The sequence below is a fragment of the Diceros bicornis genome, chromosome 26 (genome assembly GCF_020826845.1).
Source record: "Diceros bicornis minor isolate mBicDic1 chromosome 26, mDicBic1.mat.cur, whole genome shotgun sequence".
NCBI lineage: Eukaryota > Metazoa > Chordata > Mammalia > Perissodactyla > Rhinocerotidae > Diceros > Diceros bicornis.
Genome location: NC_080765.1, coordinates 31058193 through 31080963, shown reverse-complemented (window position 1 = coordinate 31080963; position 22771 = coordinate 31058193). Strand labels below are relative to the sequence as shown.

The window sequence follows — 22771 nt, the reverse complement described above, 5'->3', positions numbered from 1 at the left end:
TGTAAAGCAGGTGTGATGCCAAGAGAGACTGGCGATGAAGCAATACACAGGCCTTCACCACCTGCCGAATGGGAAGAGGTGGGCAGTGTGAGCTGAGGGAGCCGAGGCAAGAGGGGTCGGGAGCAGGGATCTGGACAGGCCCTGAGCACGGGGGAGCTGAAAGAAGCCTTTGGAGAGAACAGAGCAGCACTCAAGGCTCAGAGAACTTCAGGGCCCGGGGCAAATGAGCAGGGTGCTGAGCTTGACCAGAGTCTCCACAGCAGAACCCTGACCCCAAGTCCAACCCCAGACCTTGTAGCCCGGGAGCACTCACACCACCCCCGGCCACCCCATGCCTATAGTGCCCTTGCTCTTCCTGCTCTGGCAACCAATCCTACCTGGCAACCAACTACTCCTCAAGCTTCACGGTGGAGCTCCGTGCCCACCCCCTTCCTGTAAACACTCCATGGGGACAGGGTGCTGGCCTAGGTTGTTCATCGCTGCTGTGGACACGGAGCTCGACCACAAACGACGAGGAGAGAAGGCAGCCGCTAAGTAGGTGTTGAATGAATGTGGTCCGTGCCCTGGGTCTCTGCACTCAATGTGCTCAACTGTAATGGTGCTCGCCCCGCCCCACAAACTTCCTGAGAACAGGGACAGTGTCTGAATGAGAGTGCAGTGCAGGGCACAGAACAAGCTATCAAGATATATTTACTGAACGAACTGTGAATTTTGCATCATCTCCTCACAGGGACACAAAGGGACAGGGCACCAAAGGATCGTTACCCACAGGCCTTGGTGTGGCAGTGAGGGCAGCATCAGAGTAACGCTCGCAGCAGGACCCAAGCACGGGGGCAGACAGGAGGCCCCGCCTTCAAGTCATAGGGACAGACACGCTGAAAGTGACAGTGCGCCAGAGGCACATGCAGCACCAGGCAAAGAGCTCTAACCCCAGTTCTGTGGCAGCCTCGGTGCCAGACGTCTGGCAAGTCTCTGCCTCTCTGGGCCAGCGTCCTCAGGTGTATAATGGGATGGCCTCGCCTGACTTTCATCATTTGTGGCATGAATATACACAGGTGGTCCCATTTAATGAGTGATGTGCCATCGCAAAGGTCTTCCATAATTAAACACTTGTGTAACAGAAGACAACCGCTGGAAGGAAGCGACAAAGTATGATGGGCATCTGTTTCCCAGGGAAAGGGCGTCACCATATGGCAGTGACATGAATATACGTTACAATTTACCTGGTCAACCAACTGAAAAATGATGGACTTTTTGCAATGAATTCCTTTTTTAAAAATTTGGAGCAATTCACATTTTGACAGATTGTTCACCTTATACCATGCTTCCCAAAAAGTGAGTCTTCATTAACGGATTTTATATGTTTTATTAAACCATTTAAAATTAATATAATTCAAGTATGCATAAAATGTAGTCACACTGTATGTACCCACAATCTATCACATGCCAGGTGTTATAGTGAGCACCAGGATATAAGGGAGAGAGAGTCAAAACAGACAACCCCTACCCCCTGAAACTGACAGTCTGATGGAGGAGGCAGATGGTCTAGTGGAGGAATCACAGGAGAAGAGAAACTACTGAAAAACATCAAGCCACAAATTCAAGACCTATGAACCCCAACAGGATCCATAAAAAGAAATTCACACTTAGACACATCTTAGCGAACTGTGGAAACCAAAACAAGGGAAAATCTCAAAAGCAGCCAGAGGGAAACAAAGGTAAATTACCATCAAAGGAATAAGTATGAGAGAGACAGTGGACTTGTCAACAAAAACAATGAAGTCAGAATACAAGGAAATTATATCAATGTGTGGAAGGAAAATAATCAACCTAGAGTTCTACCCTCAGTAAAAACATCCTTCAAGAACAAAGGTGAAATAGACATTTCACCTTTAAACAAAACCAAGGAAACAAAAACCAAGGAAACTCATCACCTGCAGACCTTCATTAAAGGAAATACCATAGCATTCTGTAGCAGAAGGCAATTATCCCAGATAGAAACTAAGAGATGCAGAAAGGAATGATGAGCAAAATAAAAAGGTAAATATGTAAGTAAACCTAAAAAATACTGACTGGACAATATAACGTCTTGCGGGGTCTAAAATAGAGTGAATTAAAATGTACAAATATAATGGTACATGGGTTTGCAGAAAGATAAATATAAAATATTCTAAAGTCTGGATCGTCCTGGGTGAGGGTAAAAGCAGCAATTAATATTAAATGGTGGTAAGTCATGAATGCACGCTGAAATCCGTAGGGTAATCACTAAAAGAGTCAAGACAGTTACTTCCAAATTAGCAGGGAAAAATCAAATAATAAAAAAAGAATCCAGTAGAAGGTAAGAATGAAAATAAAATACAACGTAGGCAGGACAAACAGAAAGCACTATGGTAGATTTAAACCCAAAACATCAGTTAACTGCACTAAATTTAAGTGGATTAAGTGCCCGCATTAAGGGACAACAGACAACTCACCTCTTCACCACCCAGTTTCCTTGGACTAACATCGCCACCTTCTGGATGCCACGCAGAACAGCCACAGAGTCGATGGAAGGGCCTAGGAGGCTCATCAAGTTGGCAAAAGGCATGACCTTCACTGAAGAGGATGCAGGAGACATCAGACAAGGGAAAAGGGGCCTGGATCCCTCCCTACCCCCCACCAAGTCTGTATAGCTTCAAGCTCACATAACAATCCCAGCATGCGAATAACAATGGTGACATTTGTAGCAGTAACAGCTGACATTCACTGACTGGCTGCTTACTCTGTGCAGGCACCTGCATCTCACTGAATCCCAGAGGAAACACCCACTGAGGAAGACTGAGGAGTGTCTTATGAGGAAGACTCTTACTACTCAGGCCCAGAAAAGTTTTGAAACTCACCCATGATCACTTGGCTAGTTAAGTGGCAGAGCCAGGATTTGAACCCAGGCCTTCTGCCTCCAGAGTCCATGCACTCAACCACTGCGCTCTGCTCACTCCCAACCACCTGAGCCCCCAGCCCAAGTGAGCATGGGCAGGGCCTGGGAAAGGCCCAACGTCCTCTGCAGGAAGGCCAGCAGCCTGGCTCCCTGGCAGCCCCAGGAACAGTAGGGAGTTCCCCTCTCTGCTCAGGCCCTGGGGGACCCTCAAGTTGGCATCTCAGAGGAGAAGCCCGGGGCCTGAGGTTCAAGGCTCAAGCCACTCACCAGCTACAGGCTCCTAAAGGTTCTGGCCCTCAGAGTCTTCTGAGAAAATGAGACCAGTTCCTACCGTGCGGAGCCTGGTGAGGGTGCCACGGTGCAAGTGAACACGCCGTATTATTAGAGTGAACGTAGCTCACGATCACGTGCAAGGCTCTATACAAGCCCTTCAGAAGCCTCATGTCTCTGAACTCTCACCTCAGCCCCCAGTAGCTGTGTCCGTCTCTTTTTAGAGATAAACCAATTAAGGCTCAGGGAGGTCAGTGACCCGTCCACGCTGACACAGCAGGGGAGTGGTGAGGGCCACACAGGAACCCCAAGTGTGCCTGAGGGAGCCCGCCGCGACGCTGTAGTGTGTCCTTTCCAGACAAGGGCAGAGCTGTAAAGCTGGGCAGGCTCTGGGCAGCGGGGGCTTCTGGCCTCGCCCCTTACTCCTTAGTCTGTCCCAGACTCTATTTCCCCAGGAGGCGGTAGGGCTGGGGTCTGCAGGGCAGGGGGTAGCCACCCACCGTTCTTCATCAGGATCTTGATCTGGTCAGCCAGGGGCAGGGTGCGCAGCTGTGCCATGGACAGGATGTTGCTGGGGGCCACGGGTTTGTCTCTGTTGAAAACAAAGGTGATGGGTTAGAGGAGGCCGGCAGGGGTTAGGGGATGGAGGGTCCAGCCCGCCTCTACTCACTTCTCCTCCTCCTGGCTGGGTGGCATCAGCATCATGAGGTACTCACTGCGGGGGGAGAGGGCGGGTCAGCGGCTCCCAGGGCTCTGTCCCTGCCCCACCCCTGCCCAGGAACCCAGGCTGCATCCAGGCTGAAGCCTGCGCAGGTGAGGGCTGGGGGAGGGGGAGCAGACAGAGGCCCGGCCCCCACAAACTGGCGGAGAAGGGAGGACCATCTCTTCCCACGCCCACCCTCCTGGCCCCCCGCCATGTCCCTCCCCATGCTACAGAAGGGGCCACAGTCCCAAGGGAGGACCCACCCAAGAGGGACCCTCCAGGGGCCAGCGTCAAGCTCAGGAGCCCATAGGATTCAACACCCTGGCCCAGCCGATCTCACCTGGGTGATTTGACGAGCTCTGTGTTCTCGACCCCGCTGCAGCCCTGGCACAGCAGGTACTGGCGCTCGTGCTCAGAGCGGCTGTCCTGTTGGGGTAGAAGCAGTGTGCAGAGGAACCTCAGCTGTCGCCCCAGGCCTGTGCCACCTCGGAGCCCCCTCCACCATCCACAGTTCTCACCCTGCATCACATTCTACTCCAGCCACCCACTGTCCTGCCCCAAGGCTGGCCAAAGGATCACATCCAACTCAGCCCTGAGCTCAGCACTCAAGGCCTCTGTGACGAGGCCTCAACCCACTACCTTCCTGGCTTTAGGATCGCACAGCCCCAGCACCCACGCCTCGGTGCCTTGTCTGTGATACAGGAACACCAAGAGCAATGATGAAAATAACAGCTAACATTCACTGAGGACCTACCACATGCCAGGCTCTGTTCCAACAGCTGTATACATACATCAACTCATCTCATCCTCAAAATAACTCTACCAAGTTAGGTACTATTATTACTACCCCCCTTTTACAGATAAGGAAACTGAGGCTCAGAGAGGTTAGGTAACTTGCCTAAGGCCACACACTAGGAAACAGCAGAGCTTCTGGAAGTCTCGTTCTGAGTCTAAGGCTCTGTCAACACCATCTCCTTTAGGAATCCTGGTTCCAGAGAAATTAGGAGTTGCTCCTCCCCCAGAAAAATGTTGGGGAGTCCTAGTCTGTGGTGTCTTTGTGAGCTAACATTCAACTACTTCCCTCACTCAATACATAGTTTCAAAGACTGGGTTCGGGCTGGCCCCGTGGCTCAGCAGTTAAGTGCACGCGCTCTGCTACTGGCGGCCCGGGTTCGGATCCCAGGCGCGCACTGACGCACCGCTTCTCCGGCCATGCTGAGGCCGCGTCCCACATACAGCAACTAGAAGGATGTGCAACTATGACATACAACTATCTACTGGGGTTTTGGGGGGAAAAAAAAAGGAGGAGGATTGGCAATAGATGTTAGCTCAGAGCCAGTCTTCCTCAGCAAAAAGAGGAGGATTAGCATGGATGTTAGCTCAGGGCTGATCTTCCTCACCAAAAAAAAAAAAAAAAAAAAAACAAAGATTGGGTTCTAAGTCGACACACGAGATGAAACTGCGTATAGTAAAAATCACCCTTGGCAGGTGCATGGTGAACTCGGCCACGTGACAGATGGCCGATTCTCCATGGAGCACCTGATGAAGCGTCTAGCCTTCATTCAGGGCCCGTGGTGCATAAAAATAGGTAACCACACACCAGCCCAGCACGGTGCTCACACTCAGGGAGAGCCCAGGGGGGCTGCAATCCCTGACCAGGGAAACAGACTCACTTCTCAATTTCACGCTCCCTTGGCAGGACACTAAGTGGGATGGCTGGAATGGAGGACAAACTGCCCACAGGACTTACTCCTCTCTCCCTGGGGTATCACCAAGTGGCTATGACTGAACTTGAAACAAGTTAGAGGTGAAACAATGAGGCCACACTGTAGCACTTCGTGGGCACTGGGCTTTTCTCCCAGGACTCCATCCCCGGGCCAGTGTCAGCTGCCGCCCGGGGACCCCGGCTCACCCTCAGGCCATAGTAATGCAGGTGGACCCAGGGCTCTTCGGCATGCTTCTTCTGCAGGAACTCGTAGGACTGCACACGGCGCTGGCGGGCCTGCTCCGACTCAGGCCGGGAGAACCGTACCTGGGAGGGGGGTCACGACCTCAGGCCTGGCATACTTCCTGGGCTGCCATCCCCGTGCCCACCAGGAGGCCAAAGAATCTCATATCTGGGGCATTTCCCACTCCCACCTCCCTCTCATTTCCTGACACAGGTCTTTTTAGTTCAGTTCTAAGCATGTCCCTCTCTGTGACCTGCCAGCAGGCCAGGGAGCAGCTTTCTCCTGCTTCTGCCTGCCCAGCACCCAATCCACTTCCACTCCCACTAGTAATAACACCTCCATTTTCATTTGGGAAAGTCCCAGTTCCCTTTCAGTTCAAAGCAGCTAATATCCCTCCCCCAACCCCCACCCACACATGTTCCCAGATATAGGAGTGGGCACGTGACTCAGACCTGGGCAATCCAAGCACCAAATCCTCTTAGGCATAGGGGCTGGCTCAGGGTTGGCCAAGCCAATGAGTCCAGTCTGGGATTTTAGTTAGAAGTAATGAGAAAGAAATTTCTTTTCCCCTGGGGTCTTGGAAGCTAGGAAGATGTGAGCCTGGAGCTGGGACAATTCTCTATACCAGTGGGGACAGACACCCTGCCTGAGAAAGAGGCCAAAAGAGGAAGACAGAACATGGAGATGGAGATGGAGAAACCAGGTCTTGAGGATACAGCTTGAGCACCTGAATCCAGCCATACTTGAAGCTACCCTTAACTTTTCAGTAACAAGAACCAATACATTCCATTTTTGGCTCGTGCCAGGTAGATCTGGGTTTCTGTTGCTTAGGTGGAGCCTAAGTCCAGGTGGAGCCAAGCTCTGACTCATCTCTCCTATGAAAGGCACCTGTACAGGGGCGTTGGCTGCATTACAGAATCCTGGGTTTCCATATGAGGGTAGGGGGCCCTTTAAAGCACACAGGCCTAAGAATGCCTGATTAAATGAGGGCCAGTGAGTCCTCAAGAAGGGAAGGAGGCATCTAAGGTCATCCAACAAGCTACTGAGAGAACAGGATGAGCACCCACGGCCCCTACATTGCCAATATTATACCAATATTTGCCAATCTCCAAGGATGTGCAAACATTCACCACAATTTCAGCCATACTTGTGTACTATCTGCATCATTATTTGTACAGTATTTTTCACCTAAATATGCTTAAATAGGGGAAACTTTATAAACCATAAATGAAAGGTCGATATTCTTTTAAATATCTTTAAAATACAAGAATTAACTATTAACATAGCAACTTTCCACTCGCACACCACTGAAGAAACAGAATTACATGGTTAATTAACACGAGGTTTTGGCTCCGTTAAGACATGGGCTTCATGGCACAGACTCTGTCTGTGGGTTCCCTGGGCCTCCTGGGCCCTGGCTTCCTCTTCCCAGGCAATTTCAGCCAAGCCCCAGAATCTCATCTCTTATATACACACAGGGCCGCTATCCTGTCCACAGCTGGGAGAGCTCAGGCCGGGCAGAGGTTAGGTTATCCCTCCAGGTAGCCCAGCAAGAAGGCTCTAAAGCATGGACACTGTTTCTGAATCTCTTTCAGCCCCAGAGCCCACGCTCTGTGCAGACCCTCCCAACCCTTGCTGTCTCCAGGCAGCTGAGCTACAAAGCCAGCCCTGCTGCCTCCCAGGCCGCACTCTCCCTCTTGGGTCCAGAGCTCACCGTGATCTGCTTCACATCTTCTTCTGCTTCGTCCTGTGAAGAGTCTCCTGCTGCAAGAGAAAGTAAGCCCTGCTCACAGCCTCTGGTAGAGCCCTGAACTCCCCACTCTCAACCCCACCCACCAGGGAGGCCTCAAGCAGGGGGTGTCTGTGAATTCTCCTGCTAGACATAAGTCGCTGCATAAGTCAGTGGGTCTCAACTGGGGATGATTTTACCCCCAGAGGACATCTGGGGATGAATGGAGATACTTTTGATTGTCCAAACTGTGGGGGTGGTACAAGTGGCATCCAGTGGGTAGAGGCCAGGGAGGCTGCTAAGGATCCTATAACCCATCTCTTCAACACTTTTCTCATGACCAACCCATCCTGCCAAGATGCAGACATAAAGCAGGGCTGGGGGTCCAAGGCTCACCCTCATTGGCCGCCTCCCTCTCTCGGTGCTTGGCGTCTGCCTTATCCAGGTAGGAGAAGCTGGGCCGCAGCTGCAGGATGCCATGTAAAGGCGTCAGGTGGAGCTCACCTGGCAGAGGAAGAAGGGCTTGGACCTGACTCTAGGAAGTGGGGCGAATGCCCAGCTTGGCTCAAGGCAGTCACCATGGGCCCTGGACCCCCCTGAAGGCCTCAGCCCACTGCCAAACCACCTCCCACCTCTGCTCTAGCCCCCAATCCTAGAGCCTTGGGACCATCAGGCAGGGAGTCATTCCCAACCCCACGTGGCCCTGCAGGACACAGCAGGCACACAACCCAGATCAGGACATGAACCTGAATTCTTCTGCTCAAAGCTACTTCCCTAAGGCTTGCCTGTAAACACTCCACAAGCATGCAAGGCCCTCCACCCCAGGTCCCCACTCCTCTCCCCACAACTGCTTGCTCCAACCACACTGAGAACCCATCCACACCAAACACACCCTGCTCGCTCCTCCGCCAGGCCTTTGCCAGACCACCCTCACTGCCTCCCTAACCCCACACACACCCAGATTTCCTCTCCTTCTCATGCCCCCACCTCTTCCTGTCAAAATCCCACCTGTCCCAATAAGTCTGCTCCTGCAAAAATGGCTGGAGAAGCGGCCCCTGGCGCAGCCAGGTGGACTGTCTATGCAGTCTCTGACAAAGATCATGACTTTGCCTTGTGAATCAAACCCATGGGGCCGGCCCCGTGGCTTAGCGGTTAGGTGTGCGCGCTCCACTGCTGGCAGCCCAGGTTCGGATCCCGGGCGCGCACTGACGCACCGCTTCTCCGGCCATGCTGAGGCCGCGTCCCACATACAGCAACTAGAAGGATGTGCAGCTATGACATACAACTATCTACTGGGGCTTTGGGGGAAAAAATAAAATAAATAAAATTATGAATCAAACCCATGCACTGGGAGGCAATGCAAAGACAATCAATTTCAATCAAGTCAATGTAGGCTTGAAAGAGAAGAAACCAGATGCTAAGGCTCTGTGGAAACGGCTCTGTGAAAGCTCTCTGGACTCCAGAGGGAACAAATGCTCGAGATAACGAGTAAATAAATGAATGATCTGGCTGCAAGGAACGCAGCTTTAAAGAACTATATCCTTGGCGCCGGCCCTGTGGCCTAGTGGTTAAGTTCAGCGTGCTGTGCTTCGGCCACCCAGGTTCGGTTCCCGGGCGTGGACCTACACCACTCGTTGGCAACCATGCTGTGTCAGCAACCCACATACAAAACAGAGGAAGATTATTCGACACTACTTTTGATTCTATTCTGTTTCCTATGCATTCAAATTAGTTTCGTTTATTCCTCTATAAACTCTAAATACTTACAGTACCTTGTGCTTTTTAACAGCTTTATTGAGATATAATTCACATGCCATATAATTCACCCATTTAAAGCATACAATTCAATGTATTGTAATATATTCACAGAGTTGTACAACTAGCATTGCAGTCAATTTAAGAACATTTGTATCACCCCAAAAAGAAACCCTGTACCCATCAGCAGTCACTCCCCATTCCACTCTCCTCCCCTGGTGACCACTAATCTACTTTCTGTCTCTATGGATTTGCCTATTCTGAACATTTTATATGAGTGGAATCATACAACTTGGGGTCCTTTGTGTCTGGCTTCTTTCAGTTAGCTCACTGCTTGCGAGGCTCATCCATGTTGGAGCATGTATCAGTACTTCATTCCTTTACATGGCCAAACACCATTCCATTGCATGGCTATACCACATTTTGTTATCCACACATCAGCTGATGGATGTTTGGATCATTTCCAATTTTTCACTATCATGAATAAGGCTGCTATGAACACCCATGTAAAAATTTTGGTGTAAACATAAGTTTTCATTTCTCTTGGGTAGATATGCTGTCTAGGAATGGAATTACTGGGTAATGAGTAACTTGAATTTAAAACAAAATTCTACCACCTGTCTCAGAAGTTATGCTTTGTGTCTGTGTCCCAGGAGGACAATGACCTTGGAGTCCCATTCCTACCAAGTCGGACAGTGTCTAGCCAGAAGTCCCTAAAGATGGCCAATTCCAGGCCCCTGACAATCTGTTATTTCCACAACCTGCCTGGCCCCTGCAGGTGTCTAGCGCTCAGGGAGCACAGGGCTGGACACCAGGTTAGGGAAGGCCTCCCCCTGTCCCAGCCCCTATCCTGCTTCCCTCCCACCCGATCAGCCTGCACAAGCCACGGCACCCAGGACGCCCATCCGCGGGTACCTTGCCTGTAGAGTGCAGCGGCGTAACGGGATGTGTTACTGGTGGTCTGGGAGGAGACGAACGTCTGCTTGTCCATCAGCTTCCTGCGAGCACAGGGAGAACAGATGTCAAGGGGAAGGAAGCTCCAGACCCAAGACCTGGCAGGCCCAGCCCCCTCTACCCCAGACACCTTCTGAAATCCAACAGCCAGCGACCACGGCCACAGGACAGGCTATGTGTGCCTCAGGAGGGGAACTGGGCATGAGACAACCCAAGGCCTGTCTGCGGCTCAAGAGACAGGCAGTGGGTCGCAGCTCCCACTCCCAACAAGGGGCCATCATCACAGGAGGGAAGACTTCTCCCATGGGGAAGGGTCTGAGCTGGGCCCAGCCATGCAAAGGCGGGACACTGGTCCAGCAATGGGGCAAAGGGCCTAGATGTCTTAAAGCCTTTGGAAGGCTCATATTTGAACACGGTGAAGCTTGGAGGCCTTGGGGCCTGGGGAACTTACGAGGAATACGTGCTGGTCTCGTCGGCACAGGCGCCATCCACGTTCAGCGCAATCTGCTCCCCTTTGCTGCGGCAATAGTTGGGATTCAGGGTGTCGATGGCCATCTCAAGCTCTACCTGGAGGCACCAAGCACGCCCACCACCTGTAAGGACGCTGAGGCACAGTCCCCAGGGGATGCCACTTCCTAACCCCAGTCCCTGCCAATCCTGGCCCTGCTCAGAAGCAGGACCGACACGTGACCCTCCCCAAGGGCCTCCAGGCTTCAGTCTACACCAAAGGTTGCAAAACCAAATTCCAAGAGAAAAGGCCAGAGGGCTTTGTTAGGGGCGGTCCATGTATTTTTGTCTGTCCCCCTACTCTACTCCCAAAGCTCTATATCTGGATTTAAAAAATCAAGAGATTTCTCGGGGCTGGCGGGGTGGCATAGTGGTTAAATTCACATGCTCCACTTCAGCAGCCTGGGGTTCGCAGGCTCAGATCCCGGGCACAGACCTACGCACCGCTTATCAAGCCATGCTGTGGCAGGCATCCCACATACAAAGTAGAGGAAGATGGGTACAGATGTTAGCCCAGGGCCAATCTTCCTCAGCAAAAAGACGAGGATTGGCAACAGATGTTAGCGCAGGGCTAATCTTCCTCACAAAAAAAAAAAAAAAAAACACAAGAGATTTCTGGGGCCAGCCCTGTGACCTAGCAGGTTAAGTTTGGTGCACTCCACTTCGGCAGCTGGAGTTTGGTTCCCTGGCACAGACCTGCAGCACTCGGTGGCGGCCATGCTGCGGCAGTAACCCACATACACAACAGAGGAAGACTGGTACAGATGTTAGCTCAGGGCAAAATCTTCCTCAAGCAAAAAGAGGAAGATTGGCAATGGATATTAGCTCAGGGCGAATCTTCCTCAGCAAAAAGAAAAAAAAAAAATCAAGAGATTTCTCATAAAAATCCTTATCTCCCCCTTCTCTTGAAAAGTCAGCAGAATTGGTAATACCTGAACAGCACTTCTGTGTGGCAACGAGAGCTAGAGCTGCAGCCGTCCCAGACAGGGCATGTCCCCAGTCCTCCTGGTCCCCATCACCCCATCCCTTCAAAGCATGAGATTTCCCCATCACCAGGCCTGCTGCACACTGGCCCCCTGCCTTACCCTGTGAACATGAGTCGCTCCCCTTCCCCCCCAACCCCATTCTCTAACTCATCCTGAGCCGCATTCCACCCTGGCCTGCTCTGGAAGTGTCTACCCTCTTTCTTTCTGACACTCTTTCCTTCCTCAGCTTTCAAGGCCACACAAGCTACTGGTTCTCCTCCTAACTCTCCAACAGCTCTTTCTCCAGGCTTCCAGTCACCAAAAGGCCCGTCTCCTCGCCTCCATCAGTCCCACATCACCACGCCCCTCCCCAAACTCCATCAGAGAACAGCCCCACCTTCTGCTGCTTGGGCTTGATCTTGGCTGAGAGGTGCGGAATGTCATCGTAGGTCATCGAGGCTGGGCGCACAGGGTACTGAGAAGGGGAAGGGAGCCATCAGTCCATCCTGCCCAGACCTGGGCTCCGGGGGCTCCAGCCAAGAATCACCACAGCTGCCCCCGACCCCCACCCCCAACCCCAGCAGAGACCAGAGGCTCCACTAGGCTCCGCTGGTTGCCACCTGCACCCCATTCTCATTGGCTCCACCCAGCCGCCTTCCAAAGGGCAATTTTTAATGTCTTTGACTTCCAAAGGACATGCCTAAGCATCACAAACCCAGACAGGCCCCAGCACACATCACCCTTTGGGCTCTAGTAACCCAAGGCACTGCCATGGGAGTCGAGAGTGAGGGTGCAAGGTCTAACTACTAGTTAACAGGCCATCCGGGGAGACAAGGACAAGTGAAATGAGACCACAGGGAGCAAAGAGGAAAAAGAAGACTGGCAAAGTGTTGCTCAGTGCTGAAGCCAGATAATGGATATATGGGAACTCAGTATCCCATTCTCTCTCCTTCTGCTTATGTGTGAACTTTTCCATAATAAAAAGCTGAAGACGAAGAAGGAGCTGGTCTGCCACTGACCTGCTTAGAGAGCCCTCTCTGGGCCTCAGCATCGTCATGTGTGAAGGTATTTTTATGTCACACCTTAATGTACTGCCCTGAAATCACTTCTTTGCTCTGAACACACTGGGGACACCTTTCCACATCAGTCCTCACAGATGCACTTCTCCTTTCTTTCTCCCGCACCGTACGTATCTACTGGGTGGATGGATGGGTCACGGTTCAGACCCACTCTCAAAAAGCTGTGGCCATCGCCGCTGGCACCATCACAGCCTCTGGAAAGAGCCTGGTGGAGGCGCGGCAGTCAGTCACGGCAGTATATGAAGTAAACCCTCCTCTGGGGGCCATTTCAGATCAGCTACATGCCAGCGGGAGGAAATGGTTATTTCCTAAAAGCTCACTTAAATAGCAACACAGTAACTCTTCCCTGCTTCCTGGGCTGCAGGTTGGGGCAGGAACTTGGAGCGAAAGTCCAGGAATAGCCTGGAGCTCAGCTGGTCTGAACCGAGCCTTTGAAAAAGGCCTGGGCTGAGACAGGCTCGCTCACAACAGCCCGGGAGGCCCCTGGTCTGCCAAGGTCCCAGGCAGCTCTCTGATCTCCTGATCTCGGGCTGGGAAGGGTGGTGGTGAAGAGTGCAGGTTCTGGAATGAGACAGGCCCGGGTTCTAATCCTAACTTTGCCACTTGCGATTTGTGTACTCGGGCAAGCTCCTCACCTCCTGGAGCAGGAGTGTCCTCACCTCACAGGGCCGCTGGAAGCAGGGGATGAGGTGAACGGAGGTGAAACCGGCACAGGGCCCAGCACACCATGAACACACAAGGGTCACTGCACCACCACCAGCTCCACCACCACTCTGCGGTCAGTCAAGGAACTAGGTTCAAAAGGCCCAAAGGACAGGCCTGCAGCCCCAAGGCCTGGAAAAGCAGACCCCAGAGGACAGACACCAGGCCTCTCCTCAGCTTGGAGCACCGTTTCTGCCGCTCTGCCCCAGGACCCTTGCACAATTTACTAGCCTCCCTGTGCCTCATTTTCTCATATGCAACATGGGGACAAAAGTACTTGAAATAATAACCTTATTGTTGGGAATGTAAAATGGCGCAAAACAGCCTGTCAGTCCCTCAAAACCGTAAACAAAGTGTTTCCATATGACCCAGCAATTCCACTCCTAGGTACATACCCAAGAGAAATGAAAACACACATCCACACCAAAACTTGTATAGGAATGGTCACAGCAACATTATTCATAATAGCCAAAAAGTGGAAACAACCCTAATACCCATCAACTGATGCATGGATAAACAAAATGTGGTGTGTGTGTGTATATATATATATATATCCATACAATGGAGCATTATTCATGCATAAAAGGAATGACACTAGACACTACAACACGGGTGACCCCGGAAAACATTATGCTAAGTAAAAGAAGCCAGACGCAGACCACAGGTTACATGATTCCATTTATATGCAATGTCCAGACTAGGCAAATCCATAGAGACAAAATGGTTGATAGTTAATGGGTGCCCAGGGCTACAGGTGGGAATAGGGGGCTAGGAGTGAGCAGCAAAAACAAAGTCCTAAAATAGATTGTGGTGCTGGTTGCACAACCCTGTGAACAGACTAAAATCCACTGCATTATACACCTAAATGGGGGAACCGAATGGTGTGTGAATTACATCTCAATAAAGCTGTTATAAAATGACAATAATAATAACCCCCATGGGTTACTATGGGATGAAGCGAGTCAACGTACATAAAGTGCTTTAAGCAGTGCCTGCATACAGTCAGTGCTCAATGCCTGAGACCCACTAGGACAGCCACTGGCCCAGAAGGGAGGGGAGGGGGCAGGAATAACAATTCCGGGGAATCACAGTGGGCAGGACTGGGGGCTCATCGATGCTGCCAGCGCTGCCCTCTGAGACTCACTAACGACAGCGGCCATCATTCTCAGAGCCCGCTCTGTGCCATGCAGAGCTCTAAGTACTTTAATGTGGACTCATCTAATCCCCATGGGGACCCTACAAGGCAGGTATTATTACCATAACCACTTTGCAAATGGGGAAATTGAGGCACAGAGATTAAGGAACTTGCCCAAGGGCTCACAGCTTAGTTGCGATGGAGCTGGGCCTCAATGCAGCAGTCTGTCCCCAGAGCCCTAGCTTTAACCACTACACTATCCTGCTGCTTACGGCTGCGTTGGGTTTCCCATCTTTGAAATGGGAGGCCACTAGGGACCCGCCCACAAAAGCAAAGAGAACTGTCTTCTCACACTCTCTGCACCAAGAATTCTAAGCAAGGTTGAGGTTTCCCATAGTTCCTCACCCACCACTTACCGTAATCTCCACCACCCCACCAACACTTGCTTTCTCCCCCTTTAGCTTCAAGGCACATAATTACCTGAAACAGATAGAGCTTCTCTGCCAGACTTTTGGCCAAGTACACGTCGATCTGGGGACAAGGGAAGAAGACTTAACCAGAAGACAGAACCCAGTGCCCGACCTGTCCTGGCACACGCATGTGCCTCCAATTTTAGGTAAGGGGTAGGGGCCCCAAAAGGCAGTTTGGGGGTGGAGGGGACAGCTCAGCTGATGCTAAAAACAAAGGCAACCAAGTCTCCAGTCTGCATATATCCAGGGCCCCCTATCCAAGTTCACTATAACCCAATAACAATGCCTCTCCCCTGGGGCTGCCCAGATCAGGATGCATCCTAAAGCCAGAGGATGGGGCAGGGGAGAGCTTACCCACCTGCCGGTGCCCTCCACCACCTGTCCTGGATCAGCCTGTCACCCTGTCTTAGGCGGTGTGCAAGCCCCTCCGAGACTGACCTGTCCCTACTCTCTTTCTTCTCAATACTCAGCACCCCCTGCCCCACTGTGCAGAAGTTTACCTTCCTGCTTCCTAGCTCTTCCTATGAACCATGTTCTCTCCCACCTCCGGGCCTTAAGGATGAATGAAGGGTCAGGGTCGTCAGGCACAGGTGAGGTATGTGTGAAGGGAATGCTAGGTGGAGGGAACAGCATGTGCAAAGGCCCAGAGGCTCTAGGATGTGTCCTGATCTGGAACCCACCTCCCCACTGTCTGTACCCTGAGACTGCTTCCTTGTCAGTCTTACCCAACAAATCCTAAGCTCCCCAAGGGCAGGAACACTGCCTCACTCACTGCTGTCACAGCCCCTGGCACACAGTGGATCCAGTGAACAACTGCTGAATGACTGAATCTGGGTAAGCCCAGGAAGAAGTGGGAGTTGGCAAACACACTCATTCATTCAACAAATGGTCACTGAGTAACTACTAACTGCTAGGCACTGAACTTGGCTTTGCAGACACAGTGATGGACAGAACAAAACTTGCATTCTAGTGGAAGGAGACTTGTGTCTAGGGGCTGATGAGTGCTGTGGCCCAGTGCGAGGCATGGCCAAGGTAAGGGGCTAGGGAGTGCTGGGGAGGGCGTGTTGGGGAACAGCCCAGGAGGCAGGGTGGTCAGAGAAGCCTTGCTGACAACATGACGCTGGATCAAAGACCAAAGGCAGTGAGAAGGTCAGCCAGGCAGGTATCTGGGAGAAGAGGGTTCCAGGTGGAGGGGATGCCAACAGATCCCAGGCTGACTGAGGACGGACGAAAGGGGCTCAGCCCCACTGCCTACAGCCCTGGGCCAGGGCGCTTCTCCCTGACAGCCCGAGCAGAGGTGGGGGAGCAGCAGTTACCTCCTGTACGACTGGGTCATCCTCTTCATTGGCCATACTAGGGGGGAGCCAGCCGCGCAGTCCTCGGACTTGATCTGCAAGGGACAGCGAGAAGCCTGGACCATCAGTCAGTCATTCAGCCAATAATTCTGGGGTCCCTATTCTGCAAAAGGCCCCGCTTTGGGAGGCAGGAGCCCAAGACAAACAGAAATTCATCTTATTTCTACATCTATCGTGGAGTCAAAAAGTCAGCCCACCATATACCCCATGGGCAAAAAAAAAAGAGAGAGAGAAACAACCAAGCAATGGGTACAAACAGGTGGACTCAAGTCACCACATCAGCTGCACCTGGGGGAAAGAATAAATGACTGGTTTTAAGTGTTTTCTGACCACTCACAAAGAAGAATTCACCGCCAGGCAGGAAGGAGGCTGGCGGGTCCACAGCCACAATGAAAACGCTTGAGAACTAACTGGGGGCCATGGGGAAGCTTTAAAGACTCCCGCGTCCAAGAGGACGAGCAGATGGTCCCACGGCTTTCCAGGCTGTCTCTGTCTCTGGTATTTGATTTTCAAGCTGACCTGAAGCCCAACCCAGAGTGAGATGCTTCTCCTCTGTGTGTGTGTGTGCGTGTGTGCACGTGTGTGCGTGTGTGTGTGCGTGCGTGTGTGTGTGCGTGTGTGCACGTGTATGCGCACGTGTGTGTGTGTGTCTGAAAATGACCCTCTTTACATACTTTTCTCTAATGTGTCCCACACAACCCTGTGAGTGGCTTGATTGTCCCCACTTTATAATGAGGAGACTGGAACTCGCAGGCACTTTACGTGTCCTACCCAAAGCCACACAGCAAGTAAGAGGACCCGCTGGACTTCAAAGCCAGGCCATCCGACTTCAGGCAGCAGGTACAGGTAGGGGAGTTCAGAAGAGGGAAGGGAAGGGGTCAGGCGGGGCGTTTGGGCTGGGCCTTGAAGGGTTAGGACAAGCCACGAGAGCAGAGGGGAGGAGGGATTTCAGGTGACAGGAAGCACTCAAGTACCTGGAGGAGGGAAGGCTGCAGGTCTCCATGGCGGAGGGGAACTAATTCAGCTGGGCTGACCCTTCCTTAGAAAGGCGCCTGGGCACCCTAATATCTCAGCAGTCCCCAGACCTCTACTTTCGAGTAAGACCATCATGACTTTTATCTTATCTACTTAACATTTGAGCTATTTAATATTTAAATATTCCTTCACCATGGGTGGCATTCAATGTCATCTAAGCCCCCTGCCCGTGCACCACCACCTGAAATCACCTCACTTACTCCAGATACACGTTCCAAACTCACACTGCTCAGGCTGAAATGCTGGCCTCATCCTTGATGCTTCTCCTCCTCTCATCCCACACCAGCAAATCCCGTCAGTTCTCTCTTCAGAGGATGTCTGGAATCTGGCCCCCTCACCACCACCGCCCCAGACCAGCCAGCTCCATATCTTACCTGCATTACAGCAACAGCCTCCTAACTGGTCTCCCTGCTTCCACCCTTGCCCCCTACGATCTTGGCTCAACCCCACAGCCAGTGATCCTTTGGAAAGCCACCTCAGATCACGTCACTCCTCCATCTTCAAAGGCCTCCCTCCCATCACACTCTGAATAAAAGCCAAAGTCTTTACGACCCACCCCCACCCCAGCCCCTTTACCTCTCAGACCTCATCTCCCACGGGCCTCCTTCCCTCTTCTCTCCTCCCCCCTCCCACCCCACCTCTGGGCCTCTGTAACTGGTCTACCCTCCGGTCACCTCAGGATCCCTCCTCCTCTTTCTGGTTTTTTTTTGTTTTTTTTTTAATAATTTTATTTATTTATTTATTTTTCCCCCCAAAGCCCTAGTACATACTTGTATGTCACAGCTGCACATCCTTCTAGTTGCTGTATGTGGGATGCGGCCTCAGCATGGCCGGAGAAGCGGTGCATTGGTACGCGCCCGGGATCCGAACCCCGGCCACCAGCAGCAGAGTGTGCGCGCACTTAACCGCTAAGCCACGGGGCCGGCCCATCTCTTCCCGGTTTTTGCTCAAATGTCACCTCATGGCTAAGACCTTCCCTGTCCAACTAACTCAAAACTGCACCCCGCCCCACCAACTCCCTTCCCTGCTCTGGCTTTCTCCATAGCACCTATCACCATGTGACCGTTTATAGCTCTGTGTTTATTATCTGTCCCCAGCCCCACTGCCACTAAGTTGGAAGTGCCTACAGGAAGGCAGAGATTAGCATCTATTTGGTCCCTTGCTGTACCCCCAGTGCCTAGCACACAGCAGGCACTCACCACATATTTGTTGTCTGAAAATATGAATCACAGGAATGCTATTTAATAGGGAGCTACCAAAGGATTCTGAGTAGAGGAAAATCTGGAGGGGATAAAAAGACAGACTAGAGGGAAGCAGGCCACAGCGACAGTAAGGAGATGGAAGACTGGGTGAAATTAGAAGCCCCAAATGGACAGTTTTAGGTGGCTTCTAAGCCCCAGACAGAAGGTGACGGATGGGAGAGCCCAAGACCCCACCCCTTCTGCACTGCCTGCCAAGACCACAGATGTACGTCAAGCACCTACCTTCTCTACGGCTGGCTCTGTGCACAACTGAGAGACTGGGGCCTTCCAGGTGAGCCAGGGAACAGATCATATGTACTAAGAGGGTGCGGCCTGGGAGGTTCCCAAGATGCAACTATTCTCCCAGAGACAGGCATTCCGGCTCTTGTGCTCTGCTGGCCTCTCCCAGTCACGGAGGCGCTCAGGGAGGATGAGGTACCTTGAGCTGGAGCCCCTCCCTCTGGATAGTACATCTGATTGGGTTAAGGCAGGGGTTAACACCTCGCTTCATCCTCCCACCCAATATCAGCCAACTCAGTGGCTTCCAAAGTTTTCAGCCTAAGACCCACAGCAAGAAGTCCATTTCACATAAGCAACCCAGAACATACAACAATTATGTAACTAAAACAAGGTTTCACACAGCCATGACTGTCTCTACTACATGTGATGCAGCGACGTTTTCTACTCTTGCTCGTTAAAATTAAAAATGCTGGTTACAATCCCAAGCTGATTTCACATCCCACTAATAAATCTCAAACTGCAATTTGAAAGGTACTGCACCACAAGTCTCTCTGCAGCCCCTCTCCCACCTCCAATCCTTTCAGAAACAGCCAAGAGTTGTTCTTGTAAAAAAGTAAATCACATCATGCCCCTGCTCAAAACCTTTCAACTGTCATATACAATAAAATCCAAACTCCCTTCCATGGCCCCAAGGCCCTACATGATCTTGCCCCGCTTTACCTCACCATCCACTTGGCCAGGTGGCCACTTGCTGGGCCTCCAACAGGCGAAGCCCCAGCCTGCCTCAGGACCTTTGCACAACATCTATTTTCCCCAGGTCTTTTCAAGGCTGGCTCCTTTTCATTAGCTATCACCACCACCCCCTCCAGGAGGAGACAGATTCCTTGATCACCCCATCTTAAAGAGCCCCCGCCCACTCACAACCCCTTCCCAATCACTACCACATCTCCTGATTTTATTTCCTTCGTGGTTCTTATCACAATCTGAAACTATCTAGTCTGTTTGCTTATGTGTGGTCTATCTTCTGCACTAGAAATAAGCTCTGTGAGCGTCTCTCGGTGCTTCAGTTTCCTCACTATAAAGTGGAGATAACTACTCTTACTTCATCAAGTTGTTATGGGGATTATCATCTCTTTTTTTTTCAAACTCACACTATGTTCCCATACCTAGAACAGTGCCTGGCATGAAGCAGACACTCAATATAGTGCAAAGAATAACTGAGTGAATGAGTGTCTAAAATCAGGAGGTCACAGAACCTCAACACAGTGAGCCTAACTCAGCCCCATCCAGAGACCGGGGGCCTCATAGTTTGGGCCACATGGACACTTAAGAACAGACAGGGGCTGTGGCGCAGGCCAGAGCAGGCCTCCCAGCCACCATGAGCCAAGCTCTTCTGATAGCAATGACCACCTTGGCCTCAACAGGGGTCCTGTGGCCACAAGGCTACTCTGTGGCAGCGGCTCCATGGCCCTAGGCACAGGAAACTTCCCTCAACAGGGAGCTGCTCAACAAATGGAAAGGAGACAAGGACACCAGGTGGAGCTAAGGAGGGGTCCAGAGCAGGGGATGCCACAGTTGGGTGCATCCATGCTGCCCCCAGGAATCTAACCTGTCAGTCAATCAGAAAAGCAGAGGCAACTCCAAACGGATCTCCAGCTGTTGGAGGGAGTGAGGGAGGTCTGAGAGGACAAAATACAACGGAGTTAAGGGGAGAAGTCCCCAGGGCAAATGGTCTCAAGGCCTGGCTTCTAATTGGCTGTGTACCCCTTGGACAAGGCATTTCCCCTCGCTGGGTCACCTCAGTTTCCACATCTGTTAAAGGAAGACTTGGCCTAGGGGACAAGAAGAACTAATTAACCCTTAAGTGAGTGTCAGATCCTTCTCTATGGATTTCACATACATTCTCATTAAATCTTCTCAATAGCCCTATAAATCAAGATTTATCATCCCTAATTAAGAAACGAGGAAACTAAAGTTCAAAGAGTAAGTAGCTTGCCCAAGGTCACAGTGCTAGAGAATGGCAAGCCAGATTCTCCAGTCTAGCCGTCAAAGATCCTTATTCTCATTCTTAACCACTATGCTGCACATGTTCCTAATAAAAGGCAGTATGGTATAGTGGGTAAAAGCCTGGACTCCAGAGCAGAACTGCAAAGGTTCAAATCCCCTGTCTGCTACCCACCATCTGTGGCCCACTCGGAACTGTCTGATGCTGGTTATCCTTCACTGTTTTCATCCCTAAAAAGGGGATAATAAAAGTATCGACCCCCAGAGGACTGTGGTGAGGATTAACCACGATGATAAATGTAACCTGTGGGAGGATTTGTTATTACTTGGCAACATATTTTCTTTTACTCTAAGAGGGTATGAGATTTAGCCAGAAATCAAATGCTGCAAGCTGGAGCTTCTCCTGTCTTAGCCGATTTAGCCCTCACCACAACCCTATGAGGTAGGAAATTCTACTATCCCCATTTCACAGATGAAGAAACCGTGGCGTCTGCTAAGATCTCCTCTTCCTGCCCCCAAGACCAACGATTCTAAAGCTAACATAACAGAACGACCTTGTTTATTGACTGCTTTACTTGACGTGCTTACTGACCCCTCCTCCGACCAAATGGTTAGGGTCGTATCCGCGGCAGTGTTGGCTCCCAATGATCACTGAATGGTGACTTCATTAAATGAATCAGGAATCCCGGGCCCGGCCGGGCGGAGGCTGATCTGGTTCAGCGGCGAGGAGGGGGCCCAGGCAGGCTCGGGTACCCTCCACCTGCCCATCAGGGCGGGCCGCCGGCCCCGAGCCACATTGTCCAATGGGTTTCGCCTCCCTCGCGGGTGGGCAGGCCCCCTTCTCACGCCCACCACGCAGCCATCGCCACAAGTCTCCACGCCAGCTGGACGCCGGCTGCCTTGGGACAGGTGCTCCTGCAGGAGGCCCATCTGGGCCGGGCGGGGCACGGCGGCTGGACCCTGAGTCACGACCGCCGGCAGCCTCCGCTGCGGCCCCCACGACTCCCGGGCCGGGCCCAGGTCGGAGCCCGCGGCCGGCCGGGGTCTACTGGGGCAGGCTGCCCATCCTTCCCGCCCGGCCCCGGAGGCCCCCAGTCCCTGGGCACGGCGCGGCGCGGGCCTCCCGGCCTACTCGGCAGCCCAGCCCGGGCCCACCTCGTGAGTGCGGCCCGGCTCAAGCCCGGGCGGGGGCTGTCAACTCGGCACTCACCTCTCCGCGGGGCCCGCGCGCGCGGGCGGCGGCAACGGCCCAGGTACCCGCGGGCTGCAGAGGCGGCGGCGGCCCGGCTCTCCTCTCAGGCAGCGGCCATGTTGCTGCTGGAGAAACTCCGGCGGACACGTGGGGGGAGCCGCGCCGGCCCTCGCGCTTCCTTTTACCCACAATGCGCCGCCCCGGCTCTCGCGGTCCGCCCCCTCCGCCGCTCCATTCATGGGGCCCGCCAGCCCGGCCCGGCAGGGGGCGCCCATGCACCGGCAAAACAGAGCCGAGAACAGCCGGGTGCCAAGGCAACAGCGACAAAAGAAGCTAGCACTGGCAGCGGTGGGATTCGAACCCACGCCCCCGAAGAGACTGGAGCCTTAATCCAGCGCCTTAGACCGCTCGGCCACGCTACCTAGCTGACGAAGCAGTCTTCCAGGCGTCTATTTAATGGCATTACATGCGCTTGCAGTGCATTTTTTTCCTGGAGTTTCTTTGTTTAATATGTTTTATTTGATCTTGATAGAACTATTTAGAACATGCCATGTATTTTTTAAAAAATG

General features: G+C 52.3%; 1 protein-coding gene and 1 non-coding gene across 8 annotated transcripts in view; both read right to left on the bottom strand.

Moving 5' to 3' along the window:
• POLR3E (RNA polymerase III subunit E) overlaps positions 1–22341 on the bottom strand; it is a 33478-nt gene extending 11137 nt beyond the window's left edge. Inside the window, exons 1-14 of one of the 7 annotated variants that reach the window (XM_058569926.1) lie at positions 22221–22341; positions 21186–21241; positions 16452–16525; positions 15146–15196; positions 12147–12224; positions 10729–10844; positions 10239–10321; positions 7965–8072; positions 7554–7603; positions 5803–5922; positions 4231–4316; positions 3858–3902; positions 3688–3779; positions 2475–2595 (exon numbers count right to left, since the gene is read on the bottom strand). In XM_058569926.1, the coding sequence (XP_058425909.1) occupies positions 2475–2595; positions 3688–3779; positions 3858–3902; positions 4231–4316; positions 5803–5922; positions 7554–7603; positions 7965–8072; positions 10239–10321; positions 10729–10844; positions 12147–12224; positions 15146–15196; positions 16452–16487 (986 nt within the window). In that variant the 5' untranslated portion in view covers positions 16488–16525; positions 21186–21241; positions 22221–22341. Of the gene's footprint in view, positions 1–2474; positions 2596–3687; positions 3780–3857; positions 3903–4230; positions 4317–5802; positions 5923–7553; positions 7604–7964; positions 8073–10238; positions 10322–10728; positions 10845–12146; positions 12225–13463; positions 15036–15145; positions 15197–16451; positions 16526–19009; positions 19814–20615; positions 21917–22220 lie in introns of those variants that run through there. The other 6 variants (XM_058569922.1, XM_058569923.1, XM_058569919.1 and 3 more) reach the window with 6 other exon arrangements.
• Positions 22342–22542: 201 nt separating this feature from the next.
• On the bottom strand, positions 22543–22624 carry TRNAL-AAG (transfer RNA leucine (anticodon AAG)). The gene has a single exon. It is a non-coding gene; the product is annotated as a tRNA-Leu (tRNA).
• Positions 22625–22771: the final 147 nt, after the last annotated feature.